At 42.0% G+C, this 14671-nt stretch overlaps 2 protein-coding genes across 2 annotated transcripts; both read right to left on the reverse strand.

Moving 5' to 3' along the window:
• Positions 1-2304: 2304 nt before the first annotated feature.
• Positions 2305-9677, reverse strand: LOC103924564 (chromosome unknown open reading frame, human C6orf163). The gene is made up of 5 exons (XM_009333098.1): positions 9530-9677; positions 7300-7394; positions 6634-6741; positions 4230-4432; positions 2305-2800 (listed from the first exon to the last, which is right to left on the reverse strand). The coding sequence occupies exons 1-5, from the start codon at positions 9675-9677 to the stop codon at positions 2338-2340; spliced, it is 1017 nt and encodes a 338-aa protein (XP_009331373.1). The 3' UTR covers positions 2305-2337.
• A 3226-nt stretch (positions 9678-12903) lies between these two features.
• On the reverse strand, positions 12904-14010 carry SMIM8 (small integral membrane protein 8). Its single transcript, XM_009333099.1, is given in 3 exon segments — positions 12904-13241; positions 13899-13917; positions 13919-14010. Coding segments are annotated over 3 exon segments (270 nt in total). The 3' UTR covers positions 12904-13082.
• Between the last annotated feature and the right edge of the window lie 661 nt (positions 14011-14671).

Here is a 14671-nt window from a genome sequence, read left to right on the forward strand (position 1 = left end):
CCTAAACATCCCATAATAAGCCTTTGTGCAATCCCCATACAATCCCAAGATGCTCTTCCCTGCATCCCACAAGGGGTCCCATACCTCCAGACTGTATCCACCCTCAGTCTGCAAGGTGCTCCAGAAAGCCTCTCCAATTGACTCACGGTGATGGGTCTCACTCCCAGTCCATGGGGCTGATGCCCTCCTGAGATGCCCAGGAAGAGGCTGGATTGGAGACTCGTTCCTCTGGCTGGGTTGTTGGGGTTCCCCCAGCTGCTACAGTGCCCCTGGGCTCCACGGTGTGTGCTGAGGTGAGCCTTTAATCAGCTAACCCAACAGAGAGCATTCATCAGCTTTAGGTATTTCATGATGCAGCTGCTAGTACTTTAGTTCCAGCATTTTACTCGTGTAGTTTCAAAAGACTTCTATGCTTAACGCACATGTAAACGTTTTCTTTAAAAAATGGTTTATAGAGCTTATGGAGTATTTCAGACTGCTGAAGAACTTTTAAGATGTAAACACAAGTTTTATCTTGGGCTCTGTGCAGTTTATGCATTTGATTAGACAACTGTGGACATGAAGTTTGTATTCTTTTCATCGGGAGCATAAGAGGGGAAATGAACAGGGAGCATCAGCTCTCCACAGAAAGAGTTTCCATGATTCAGTGAGGTAAGGTTTTACAGGCATTTAGGTCAGAAATAGGGCCAGAGCATGCCAAATATCTGCTCAATGTATTTTATTTGAATTAAACTGTTCCACGAGAATCCAGTGACTTCACTCGTCTTCACTTCTTAGTTTGGTAGAGTGATGGATATCTGTAAGATTATTCTGCTTTTTTGTTTTCTGGGTGTCCTGGTTTCAGCAGGGATAGAGTTAATTTCCTTCCTAGTAGCTGGTACAGTGCTGTGTTTTGGATTTAGGGTGAGAGCAAAGTTGATAACGCACCGATGGTTTAGTTGTTGCTAGGTAATGCTTACACTAGTCAAGGACTTTTCAGCTTCCCATGCTCTATGGACTGAGAAGGCTGGAGGTGCACAAGAAGCTGGGAGGGGGCACAGCCAGGACAGCTGACCCCAACTGGCCAAAGGGACATTCCATGCCATATGACATCATGCTCAGTATATAAAGCTGGGGGAAGAAGGAGGAAGGGGGGACACACGTTCGGAGTGATGGCACTTGTCTTCCCAAGTCACCGTTACACGTGATGGAGCCCTGCTTTCCTGGAGATGGCTGAACACCTGCCTGCCGATGGGAAGGACTGAATGAATTCCTTGTTTTGCTTTGCTCGCGTGCGCGGCTTTTGCTTTACCTATTAAACTGTCTTTATCTCAACCCACGAGTTTTCTCACTTTTACTCTTCCAATTCTCTCTCCCATCCCACCGGGGGGGAGTGAGCGAGCGGCTGGGTGGTGCTTAGTTGCTGGCTGAGGGTTAACCACAACACTGGGGTTGTTTTTGAGCATGAGGAAAAGAAGGCTGCACAGATCGCTCTCTTAAAAATTCCCTTAAACAAGATGCCTATGGAGAGTTTCCTTCACCATATTATACTTTCTATCACCTACAGTAAAGACCAGCTCCTTTACATTCCTCAGCTCACACTCAAGATGCTATACAGTGTTTTCAGATTAACAGGTAACAAATGAGATAGACACAAAGCTTTAGTGAATATTAAGCGAATGCTGTGAGGAGCCTTATTACACAGCGAAGACAAATCAGATGTTTAGGCAGGCCGAATCTCAGACCCAATCAATGTATTGAGGCTGGCCTAAAGCCACTCAGGCTTCAAGCACGTGTGAATAGGTAAACTTGAGTCCTCCCACAGGAACATTATTTTGCATGCCTGCCGGCCCACACTCCTTGCCCAAAAGCTGTCTCTCAAGCCAGGTGAGTTTTCAGATCGTGTAACCACTCACTTGCAAGTACTCTACATAGACATACACACTGTTACATAGAACAACTGCCCTGTAAATCTCGGAACCCAAGCTGCAGGTGTTCAAAGCTTGTGTGTCTTACTCCACACCCAGGTATTCAGGGGCAGAGCCAACAGCCCTCACAGTCCAAGCGCTGATGCTTAACTAAGCGACAGATTTTCTGATCAGATTTTCAGATTTTTTCCTTCCCAAGAAGGACTCGGTGGGAAGCTCCTCAAGTGCTACGTATTCCAACCTCTGCCCTAGCTTTTGTAAAACAAAAATGCATAATTTCTAAGCATGGCTCATCACTTCATTATTTAATATAGCGGTGGTTGTTTTTCTCTGTATTGTTGTAACCACACTCATACAATTCAGTGAACAGAGATGAGTTTATTTTTCAGCATCACCTATTTGTAGTTCTGTTTACCTATGGCTGTGAATCTCACACTTCAATGCTAGTTCTCTTACATTCATTGTCATTGTCCTCTGCTTCTTCTGGGGTGTCCTTCTGCACAAATGCTTCTCTGAATGGCAGAATAAAATCTGCTTGTCCAGGGGACAGGTTAGGAAATGTGGCATCAATATACTTTTGAAAAGCTTGTCTTGTTGCTTGTATTTCAGTTTCCAGGCTGTCCTTCCAATCGGTCATCTTTTCCAGTTTTTGCGTGAGAGTCTTTACCTGTTCTTCTGCTGCTTTCAGCGTAACCATCACTTTTTCCAACTCATCAAGATGTAGGGTCTCTGCTTCTTTGAGCTGTTTTTCAGTCTCAATCTGATTCTCTTTTCGTGTGATACTCAGCGCAATATTAATCTCATTATGTTTTTCTTTGTTTAATTGCTCTATACTCTTATGATATAGTTCCTCAGCTAACATACTTTCTTCTTTGAGTTGCTCTAAGTGCTTTCTATTTAAAAAAGAAAAAGAAGAAAAGATTTGTAGGGAACACCTGTTATTAAAGATTATTTAAAAAACAATTTAAGTCTATTCAGGTTGATGTAAAACCTCTCTTATTCAACTATAAATATACATTAAATCAGAATTTGATGTAGGACCTTTGAAACAAAATAGGGTAAAAGGCGGCCACTGATGATGCAGAGAAAGGCAGCTGCAGAAGATTGTATTTCTGCACGTGTCATATCCAGCGATAGTTTAATGATGCTTGCTTCCAAATGAAAAATATAAAGGATTACTATTTCACTCTTCATTCAGGTCTCTCTTTGAGCTAGCACTTAAGTATAGAATCATAGAATCATTAAGGTTGGAAAAGACCTCTAAGATCGAGTCCAACCGTCAATCAGTACACACCGATTTTCAAATAGACTTTGAACAATTCTGCTCTCAAGTAAAAATGCTGTCTTGAAGTCAAATCAAAGAACTGATTTCTAGAATACAGATTCACCTGTAATTTTGTTTAAGTGGTACTGAGAACATCTTTGTGCTAGCACGTCAGTAATAAAACATATAGTTTATATTATGTAGTCAAAACATTATGGGTGCTCTTCACCAGAATTGGCTCAGGGACACATAAACACTGGTGCATCAGGCATCCGTTAAGGTTACTGAGCCAAGTACTTCAATGTAGAGAAAACAATTTCTGCCCTCTGTTATTGCTCCCTCCACTTTGCTGGAGATATTTTTGCAGAACTCTGCTAACATGAGAAGTTAAAGAGACCAGCTAAGTTTATGCGGAATATGATTTATCTTTGTCAGAAAGGGCATGTTTTAATAGTGAAAATGAAGGTATTAAATAATGGATCAAAACTTAAGTGTGACTCTGTTCCAAAAAAAAAAGCATCTTACAAAGGAACACACCTGAACCGATCTTTTCATTGTGAGAGTATAGTGTTATTTTGTTGTTTGTGCTGTCAAAAAATTAAATGTATTCTACTCTTAAGGGAGAGGGGTGTGTTATTATTTTGACATCAACGCTCTTTAATTCTACTATATGAGTAGAATCTCCTGTGCCCTGCAGATCTCCATATGAACCCACCTTTTTCAGTTTTGCATAGATGTCATGAATGGCACAATAGGCCCCTGAGATCTTTATTCCCGATGACTAAGTCAGCCATAAAAAGCAAAACTTTTGGATCCTTGGTTGGCTTTGTGATACTAACTTTTAGGAACAAAATACGTTTTATTTGTACATGGGGCGTCAGCGAGAGTGAGCCTGCAACTCTTGCTGGTCACTTGACATTTCCAAATACATTTTTTTCTAAAGGGTCTATCGATCTTTTCCTAGAAGACCCATATCTGAGCAATGCTGATGCAATTCCGGTCATTTTCTTCAGCACAGCGTGTTTGTCAAGTCAAGTCAGGGGAAACACTAAGAGCACCTGTGCTGTCTGGCTGCTTCCTTCAGGGCTGCTTCCCTCTCCTGTTTCCTGGCTTTGGCCACTGCTTGCATCTTCTCCCGGGCACACTCCATGAGGGCACGCTGAAGTCTGTGAGCCATGCGCTGCTCTGCAGCTTCAGCCTCTCTCTTCCGCTCATCCTCCATGTACTGCTGCATCTCTGCCTTTGCCTTCCTCACCTCTTCCTTAAGCGAAGTTAAAAGTAGAAGTAAGTAGTGACAGCAGCTTATTGCTCAGTTGTCTTTAAACAATACCCAGCAAAGCCCAGCAGAACAGACTTCAGGAAAGTATTACGGGGCAATTACAGTGACTTATTGTACCATCATTCCACATCATCCACGTTTTCTACATAAGGCACAAAAAGTTCCCTGATGTATTTTCTTCACAAGCTCACGTGGCCAGTGGCATGGTTTTAGAGTGAGATGGAGAAGCAGCCCGGCCCTTGGTATGCTCGTCAGCAAGATATTGCTCTGGCTGATACATAAAGGTATGACAACACTAATCTTAGGTTGTCTGGACGGACATACATACATACATCTGGAATCTCAGACAATATATACCAATACACCTCTGTTGCCATTATAGGCCATGCCACACCTGACCATATAGTAAAGCAACCCAACCCACTTAACTCACTGCCCAGTCATCTACGTGGCTTTGCCATCATTCACAGTTCTTTCCAAGACCCCTGACAAGTGCATCCTCTGTGGAAGTGGCAAGACACTGTTGGGAAAGCTCTGGTTGCTTAGATCTTTGTGGGTTTTCTAATGCAGGATGAGCAGAGTTACATGAAGTCTGCTGTAAATCTCTTGCACATCCATGTACAAGCTCTGTATCCTGTATATTTTTGTGGATACTGGTTGTTTGTCTACTGCTGGCAAGTGGAGTGACAAATAATAGGACCTGCCTACAAGAAGCCTAACTGAAACCATTTGACCATTAGTGGTAGTGGAACAGCCACATCAGCACTGCTGCAAAAAGCCATTCCTGAGGCTATCAGCTGAAGGCAGTTGTCTTTGACCTTTTTTGACGTAAAAAACCACTTCAATCACTCATTCGGTGATATGTGTTGTTGGCTGCCACTATCTGTTTGCTTAGACAGATGCTGAGTAAATTTTCTGCTAGTGAGCAGTTAGCTCACTGTTAACACACCTCTTAAAATGAACTGCAAAAAACACATATCACCAAATCTAAAACATCTTGCAATTATTTTAGTTGTATCTGTCTATTCTTTTGTTTCAGCTGTAGAATTCTGTATCTGCTCCCTAGTCCTTAGTCACTGGAGCCAATGTTAGCAGGACAAATGGTACATGTTCAAATCCTGAGCACTCAGGTCTACCAAGATATGCGATAGGCTTATGGCAAGTAATTGCATGGTTAAACACGAGGAACTGAGCTTCTGCCAACTATTGTCAGCAGATGCTCTGACTGCAAAAGACAGAGCTCCCTTGGAAAACAGCTCCATAAAACGGAATGAACTCTGACGGAAACTTACGACCACTGTAAACCTCCCTGCTTTCCGCTTGAGATGCCAAGCACATTGCTTTGACTGCCTGCAGTATAAACAGATAGCTATTTAGAAACTTGTATAAAATAAAATTCCAAAGCAAAACACTCCAGCAATTCTCTGCGCGCCCTTCTTCTGCTGGTGGGAGGCTGCAAGACTAAGGGTGACAGCTGTTAGATGGACTGCATAATGCCTGACTGAGGGGTGCTCGGATGCTCTAGCGGTAAAAAGCGCTGTGAAGCGGTACAGAAAGCAGGAAGGCTCAGATCCAGGAGACAGTTGCCCTCCTTTCTCTTTGTATATCTCTAAGTCTTTTCTCAGATATCCAAACAGCCATATAAAGCATGTGCTAAGCATATCTTGAAATACAAAGCTATAGCTGGTGTGCTTCATTTAGGAATATACATATACCGGCAGTTTTCCTTCTCCTCCACCCCACTTAGGGTCCAGGTTCAGCAAATCAGTTAAACACCTTTCTAGCTTCGATGGACGTGAAACTTCAGGACAGATTTAAAGTTAAGCCCGTATTTAACTGCCCTTAAGAAATGTACCTAATCAGGTTCAGTGGCTGGCTGAATCAAGGCCTGACAAGGAATTTTCAACAAAGTTCACAAACTTCATTCAGTTAAAAAAAAAAAAAAAAAGGTGAAACGTGCTGAAAGTGAATCAAAAATCCAGCTAGCTCAAGCTCACATCTCATCTAGCACAAAGACAAAGCCAGTCACCTTTCAGGCCAAGTACTTCTCCTGGCACTAGAGTTCAAATCTCAGCTGAATGAAGGTCCATTTTTGTTTACATAGAATGACATTCTTGGTTGTCAAACACATGGTTCTGTCATGCTGGCTATTTCCACGGTAATGAAAGCAAACCGGTTCATACCCTTAATTCCTTTTCAAGTTTTTGTTGAAGGTCTTGTACAAATGCACTGTGGTTAGCGGCTGCCTCTTTGAGAGCTTTATCCACTGCATCTTCCTTGTGCATTTCAGCCTTTAAAACAAGTTATTATTTAAGTATAGCTGCTCACATTCTATTAACATCCTATTAAGATGAAACAGAGGTTACATAATCAATAGTTCTGTATTTTCTATTTAAGAAATCAGAGCAAGTTAAATTTAAAACCAGATGGCAAAATACATTTTGGCCCATTTGGCAGTTTTATTGCAGTGATTCCTGTTAAAATGTGGCCACACAATAGCACTGAGCTGCCACAGTTGTAACCACTGTACATATATAGAACATAAAAGGGCAGTTTCAGAATCTTATATAGCACTATGGGGAACGGCTTTAACAACCGATAACTTCTGTGTGCTTTAGAGGCCATTTTCAGACCAGATGTAAAATTTGTTATTAATTCAAAGTATGCTTTGTTGTGATCAGAAGCTGGAGAAACATGTGCACACAGAAATCTGCGAACAAAGGAGGAGCTGAAATTAATGACAGCTCTATAGCAGTGACCTCAAAGTTCTTCATTAACTGTCTTTACGCTATAGCAATTATTCCAAAGAATAATCATCATTTAAATGACAGGAGCATAATTTAATTTACCTGAGACCAAAGTTCAGCTTTCATTTTTTCAATGCGCTCTTGTACCTCTGCCTCTTTCTTTTCATGTTGTTCTTGTTGAATGTCTGCTCCAATCTCTGCACAATCAACACAAGCAGATCATGCACAGCAAACAACCGGAGTGCAGAAACCCGTACCTTTCTCCCAACCCCTTTGCTCGGCTCCGCAGCTGAATTAAAAATCAAAAGACGAAAAAACACACACCATCATTTCACACATAGGAAAACACAATTATTATTGCTTGTGCAGTTCCATAAATGTAGTAGGAAGGTGCTGAACCCAACTCTCACCTTCTAGGCAAGGCTGCACAACAGGAGAGCATCACGGGTGTCCCCCCCGACTCCTCGTCCTGACGGCCATCCACACAGCACAAGCGATAGGTCAGTCCTCAGCTTTCTTGGGAATGATTCACCCATTTCTGTCTGTGACCGAACCTCGCGGCAGCTTGGGGGATGGCTTTGCTCCCTTTAGATGCTATGGGTGAGACGGTGCCCTCTTTGGCTCCCTGTGCCCTCGGAGTCCTCCAAGGCTTTCAGCGAGGTCTCTTGCCTCGAGATGCCCTCAGATTCCTTCACGTCACTCTTGGGGCACACAATAAATATCCTCAGGGGGATATGGCAGAATATTTCAGGTGTTGGGAACAGAGCATGCGCATACAATGCAATCCCTCTGTCTCTAGGGCTGCTGTGTCTGTCCAGGGCCAAAGCAGCTCCAGTGCTGCAGGTGCACAACTAATCCCTTCTCAAGAGGGGGAGCAAAGCAGCATGGAGGTGAGCCACACTGCTTCACAGGGCCTGGGCCAGGGGTGCTCCCTTTAACAACATGGATGGGGTCTAAGTAAGGTCTCCTCCTGTGGACATGCTGTGAAAGCAAACAAGTAGCCCTGCTAACTCATTTGAAAGACTGGTCTTCAGCACCAAGGATCGCTCAGAAGAGAAGCCACTGAAGAGGGAGGTGGACAAAGATGTGTTTCTGTAACCCAAAACTCCCCCCGCCCAGTGGGATCTCAGATCCTCCCCCTCTGCCTTTCCTACTCAGTGCCAAGCCTGGGCATTGCTTTGGATCCCATTCTCTGTGCTTGACAGGCCCAGAGTGTCACATTTTCCTGGATTATTATAAGGAAAATGAAAAAGGAATAGCGCCACAGGAGCTCTAGCTTTCACACAGCCACTGGAAGATTAAGTCTCCCTCTTTCACTCCAGTCTTCTTCCCCACTCCACATGGGTGGGCAGAGTCCTCTCATGGAGCTAACGCGAAGTACAAGGAAAGCAGTATCAGGATGGGACAAAGGGGTCAACTGATTTAAAACAGCAAAATATAAGTCCAACAGTGCATAAATCGTAGCAGCAAGCATGTTGCGCTCTGACTGTGTAGCTCTTCCCCAGTCCATTATATTAAGCAGTAAAGAGAAAATAACTTAAAAGGAGACTGTCTGGCCTTCTGGACATGTTTTACACTGCGTGTGTCAACGCAGGGCTGAAGCCTCGCGTTCCAAGATGTGCACAACACTCACCCTGCTGCCAGGTACACTGGTAATCTCTTGATATTGTTTAAAATTGAAAGCAAGCACGCTCCTCTTCACAACACACATTAATTAAAATGCACAACATGATTTCTACAGAATTTTACACTGCTGATCAGAAACCTCTATGACAACTGGGCGTGGCATATAAAGATACTTCAGTTTCTTGCTAGATCCTCAAACATATGAATGCCACCATATGCTTTCCTTCATCGTTGAGGTTATGATTGTGGTATGCCAGAAAAAAATCAAACCTCAAGAGGCTCTACAGAGCCTCAATCTAAGGTCAGCAGCCAGAATCAGGTAGGGTAGGATAAAAGGTAGGGTTCAGGATAAAACATCCCAGCTGTGTCCTGTTGAAGGATGAGGGGATGATCTTTGCAAATGTTAAGTCAAGCATAGTTCTTCCCAAACTACTTGAGCCTTAGAAAATATTTGCTAACGGTCTTGCAGCTAATTCTCTTTTGCACTTCATTATGCCCAAATCTGAACGCCTTCATGCTCCACAGGATGGCTGACCCTGTCCCTCCTCTGAATATGCAGGGTTTATTAATACTCAGAAGGTAAGAGCAGTTCTTTCTTACCAAGATGTGAATGCCTTCATGACTGTCAAGAACAGATGGATACAACAGCTCTTGGAGTTTTCCTAAATCTCAGATTGTGAGGAAAGGATTTCAGGAACAAACTTACCCAGTATATCACGATGAGTGTAATACCGTGTTCTGAAAGGCTTATACTCCCGAATCCGAGCAAAAGTAGCGTTGGAAGGTGGTGGTGGTATTATTTTTGAACATACAGCACAACAAACAAAGGAGTCCAGATCGGGACTTCTGATCATTGTGGTATTCTAGTATTTTCCTGTAATACAGTTACTAAAATGTCAGAACTCTATTCCTGATAGATCTCTTGCTTGCAGGCATAAACACTTATTGTGGCTACAGGAAACACGCAAGCCAACGAAGAGAGAAAAATCACTATTACTTTTTACCAAGTTAGCTGAAATGTTTGCCTTCAGATAAGGATTCACACATGCTGACAGCTCAGTAACATGCTGTAGGCAGACGATGAGGGAAGGTTGCATGAAGTGACCCCTTCCAGCCTTAATACAGCTCCCTACATAGCAACCGTCACTAGGCAGGGCTGGCTTTGCTCACAAAGAACTAACTTTCCATGGTAATAGTTAAGCAGCGTCACAGCAGGCTTTGGCTTTTTAATGCATTTTTTTGTTGCTGAATGTCAACAGTTCCTATTCAAACCATGTAGTCTAAGGAGATTTTAGGAGCAGTACAATAGCTACTGTTTCAGATATTTGAATCAGCATTTTGTTGCTGCTCTTGGTAAAGATGAGAAAGCCAGCACAGACAATAAGAAATTGGCAAAAACCTGAAAGAGCCTCTGCCTGGGAAATCATTTTGACTCACAGTTCCTGTCAAGCTAGCTATCATCCATTGTAGATAATTATTACTACATTAAAGATGAAATTGAGAAAAGCAGAACAAAAGAAACTGTATTGGTGCTGTTTGCTTATCCTCCAGCTGCATAAGGGGAGCAGTGCTTTCAGAGTTGAGCGAACAGGTTTTGTTACCGATGTAGTTTTGTTTGGGTGGGGTTTTTTTCCCTTTAATCCCTATACACACATAGTTTTTATGATATAAATCAGGTACTTAAAACAGCAAATGCCAGTATTGTTACTATAACACCCATTAATTTACTACATTCTTCTCTGTATTTGCACTGCTTTATCTCCTTTTTATATATAATTTTTGTAGCATTAAGAGAGTTACCTGTACAGCAGCTGCCACAAATAAATACGGAGAAGCTCCTTAATAATATGGACAAGTCTAAATACTCTAAACAGTCCTTCAGCCTGGGCAGTTCCAAATTAACCTGGTTAACAGGGCTTTACTCCATCCAACAGGTAAGAGGCCCCATCTCAGACAGCTTTTCTATGAAGTGCCATTGGCATGCACACCACCTAGACCCTGCCCCGGTCAGTCCCACACCTTTCTCTTTCACCTGCCCCCCTCCTTTTCCCTCAGTAACTTCCAGATCCATATTCACTTCACAAAACAGAATTCAAAATTTTGAGAACCCAAGTCCTGCATTGTTCCCAAATATGTGAAAATGAGAGACTGGGCTTTCTCACTTCTAATCATCTGCAGGTATAAGGATCAAAGTGTGTATTTTAAAAGCCTGCAGAAAAACAGGTTAAAATGCTTACTGTAGCACTGGTTTTGGAATAATTTATTTAAACTCATGCAAACGTCCAAGACTCATGCATTTTAATGAACAGAAGAGAACTAAAATCCTGTGTGACCCTTTTTAAAAGAACGGATTAATTCTAAAGATCCATTCACATCCTATCAAACAAAACCTATTCTACAGGATATGCACAGCATGTGATAGTTCTGAATATTTCATCGATTCACCTGGAAAGTCCTTCACCGATCAAAAGGCAAGTAGTTTCCTCATCTGCAAGCTTTCGGATTTGCCCAAGACCTTGCTGTTGTGAGGCAGCTGGGCCCACAGAGGGGAATATGCTTTTAAAGGCTGTAAAAATGGCTTTTTTTTTTCTATAGCTTCATGAAAGCTAGAGCTCACTTCCCTTCTCAAGAAGGAGGTAGCCAAACCAAGGCCCAGCTGAATTTAAGATATAGATAACTGCAAAACATGGATAGGAAGAAAATCACAGGTTCAAAATGAAGGCTTTAGAGGGAGATACAGAGAAATCCCATAGAGCAACTGCTATCCCTCAAGGCAGTCAGTCACCTATTTTATCCTCAATAACAAAATCTTTCGGTAACAAAACCCAAAGCAATTCCCAGAGTGGCAAAGCAGATGTCCCTGCACGTTCTTTCTTCTTTGGCTTGACAGAAGCCACCTTGGCCAGAAGAGGGTTAACAAAGAGGTCTCTCAGCTTCTTGGGAGCCCTTGATGGGGCTGTAAGTATGAGGACCTGAATGGAAAAATGCAACCGGAACATAAATAAGGATCTGTGGTGGAAAAAGGGCACGGCCTGGTATGCACCCTCCCACCACGTGTTCTGGAGTTTGGTTAATGGGATACCATCTAGGAAACGCCAGGCACACAGAAGTAGCTGGAGGAGCTCATAGGAGAAGGCCTCAGTGCTGGAACAGCAAAGTATTCACCTGTACAGTTTGCTCAAGGTAAAGGCTCACAGGGGACCACCTCATGTGCTAAGGAAAAGCCACAACACCCGCCTGCCGTCCAGCCACACTCACAGCAGCACCAACCAGCATACTGCCGAGGGTCACCTCCAACCCGCAGGCGGGGCTGTTTGGCAAGACTGGGCTTGTTCAGGTTGACACATTCTTTTCTCTGTGTCTGTAAGAACCTGTTGATTTTAGACTTTCTGTTCCTTATTTTGAGTTCAGTAACCTAGAATAAATTAATGTTATATAATGTACTTTGCAATATAGAGAAATTTAATTTTCAAATGCAGCTTAAATAAACCAGTCCTGCTGACGAGTCAAGAACATCCCACAAGCTCTGGCTAACCAGGAGTTATACATATTGGTTGGCAAGCTGATGCTGGTATGTTCACTGATCTGCTGCCCGATGCCAAACAGGAGAGGTAATGGCTGAGTTCTTCCTGCCTTTCTCTTGGCAGAAGCACTCATTTCACTTTTTCTCCTCAATCTAGCTACTGATTTTTTTTTTTCATTCGTAAGGAAGAGTATATTAGCATCCAAGGATTATTTTGGCCAGTATTTTACAAATTCCTTTATTAAATAAAACCCTCCAATGACTGCCTTATCAGATCTTTCTTGCCTTAAAATTATTTTACTTGCACCACTGTTAATCATCAACTTTCAACAGATCAAGAGATCAGCTTTTTCTTTTCACAGACAATACATTATGCCTTCTGTTTAAAAAAATAAAAGGCAAACCTGTTTTCACTTAATCAAAGCAAAGAGAGAAGTGAGCTGAACTATCATGTAAATTTCTAAGGCATTTACCAGTCTTGACTGCACGTCTGAGCCAATTGCATGTCTTCTGACATACTGTGGAGATTGCAGACAGCAATTCTTAAAATCAATTCTGTGTTCACATGTACCTTAATTGCAATTTATTTGTACAGGCACAGCATTTTATAAAGGAACTTAAATTGGATTAAACAGCAAGAGAGACATTTATCCATTATTTCAATGGACAGGGAAAAAAAAAAGTAGTTGCCTTGAAAATTCCTGTGACTGATTTACTGATTTCCTTCCTTACGTTGTCAGTCCCACTTGGAAGTTTTCCTCCTCATATACCTGGACCCCTCACTGTCGATTGCTTCATAAAGGTCCTCTTTATTCTCTACCGTTGCATGCAAATAACCAAGGTAGGCCACACAGAGGGTAATTGCTACGAGACCAAATGCCATCACAGGTTTGTTCTGACCGGAAAAAAAAAAAGAAATTAGTACATTTTTAGTCAAAACATTTTTCGTTCATCACAAACATTACATTCTTCAATCTTAGTTTAGAACATACCCTGCTCCTGCCAAGCAACCTTGATTATATTCCTCTAAAACAGATCATGTATTATCATCACAACACCTACTTTTATTATATGCACAAAATTTCATCCAGTCTTGCTGGGTTCTGCTAGTGTAAATAAAACCTGAGTATCATCACCTTAATTAAAAAAGCAAGAAAAAGAAAAATCCAAAATACCAAAAATCCCCTCCTTTCATATCACAAAGCTTGCATTTTATGATTTGTTCCCTTTTAAATATTAAAGAGGACTCCTATTACTTAACCTGTCAAATTACATGGGTAATATGCCTGTAAACAGTTTTTCTGAAAGCAACTTGGCTAGGTACAAAAGAATCGGACAATATAATAGTGAAATAAAAGCTGGAATAAACAGTGTAATGTTCTGGGCTCTTAACAATCCGAGTGGAAAAATAGTAAAAATATTTTTAGTTACATTACTGAGTGGTTTGCATAACAAGAAATGGTTATATAATGCACAGAGAATTGCGATGATTATTTTAGAGCAACCATGTCTCTCCAAGCATACTTAGCTTCTCTCAAAATGAGCCTCTTACAGGTTTAGAGAAAAGCTCAAAAAAGGAAGAGCATAGTTGTTCGAACACTCCTCAGTCCTGGTTTTCTCTCTTTGGGTGTTTCATTTTCATTTGGAGGTTTGGTAGAAGACATTTTAATTAATGTTGAATAATTCCTAAAAACAGAATGAAAAATAGGTGTCATTTTTATAAAAAACGTAAAAGAACTACATTCACTGAATGGGAGTTTACACTCAGCTTGTAACTTACAGCATGAATTTTTGTTTGTGTATATATTAAAAGATCGCCTTTGGTGTTACCTAACATTCCCAGCTTAAGCACACTGATTTTCCATCTTGTCAATTTTGTGCATCCTAATATTAACTTTTGGAGATGCACATCTTTATACAGCAAATGTAAGTCTCCTGATAACGGGCTTACGGTTTTTTACTTGCCTTTGGCTAATGCTTTAGCTACCTGCAGACCGAGCAGCAGTCTTCAGGCTAAAAAAAAACAGTATCAGGGCACATTTATTTATTTATTTTAAAATAACCTTATGTGTGACAAGACAGCCTCCACCTTGTTGTAATGCAGTCAGTCTGCCCACCCACCCCAGCAGCCCTAAGACTCATTTTCACGTACGAGGGGCAGGTCATCTGCAAGATGCCACCTGAGCAAAGGTGAACAAAACACGCCCTTGGTTAACCCCGCTTACTTGGGGGGCAGAGGAGACACGGTGCTAAGGACACCCCTGCCCCATAGTTTACACGAGTGGAGCACAGCTGGGAGCTCCCGGGCAGGATTCACAAACCCAA

This window comes from Pygoscelis adeliae, unplaced genomic scaffold (genome assembly GCF_000699105.1).
Source record: "Pygoscelis adeliae isolate BGI_AS28 unplaced genomic scaffold, ASM69910v1 Scaffold57, whole genome shotgun sequence".
In the NCBI taxonomy this organism is placed as follows: Eukaryota; Metazoa; Chordata; class Aves; order Sphenisciformes; family Spheniscidae; genus Pygoscelis; species Pygoscelis adeliae.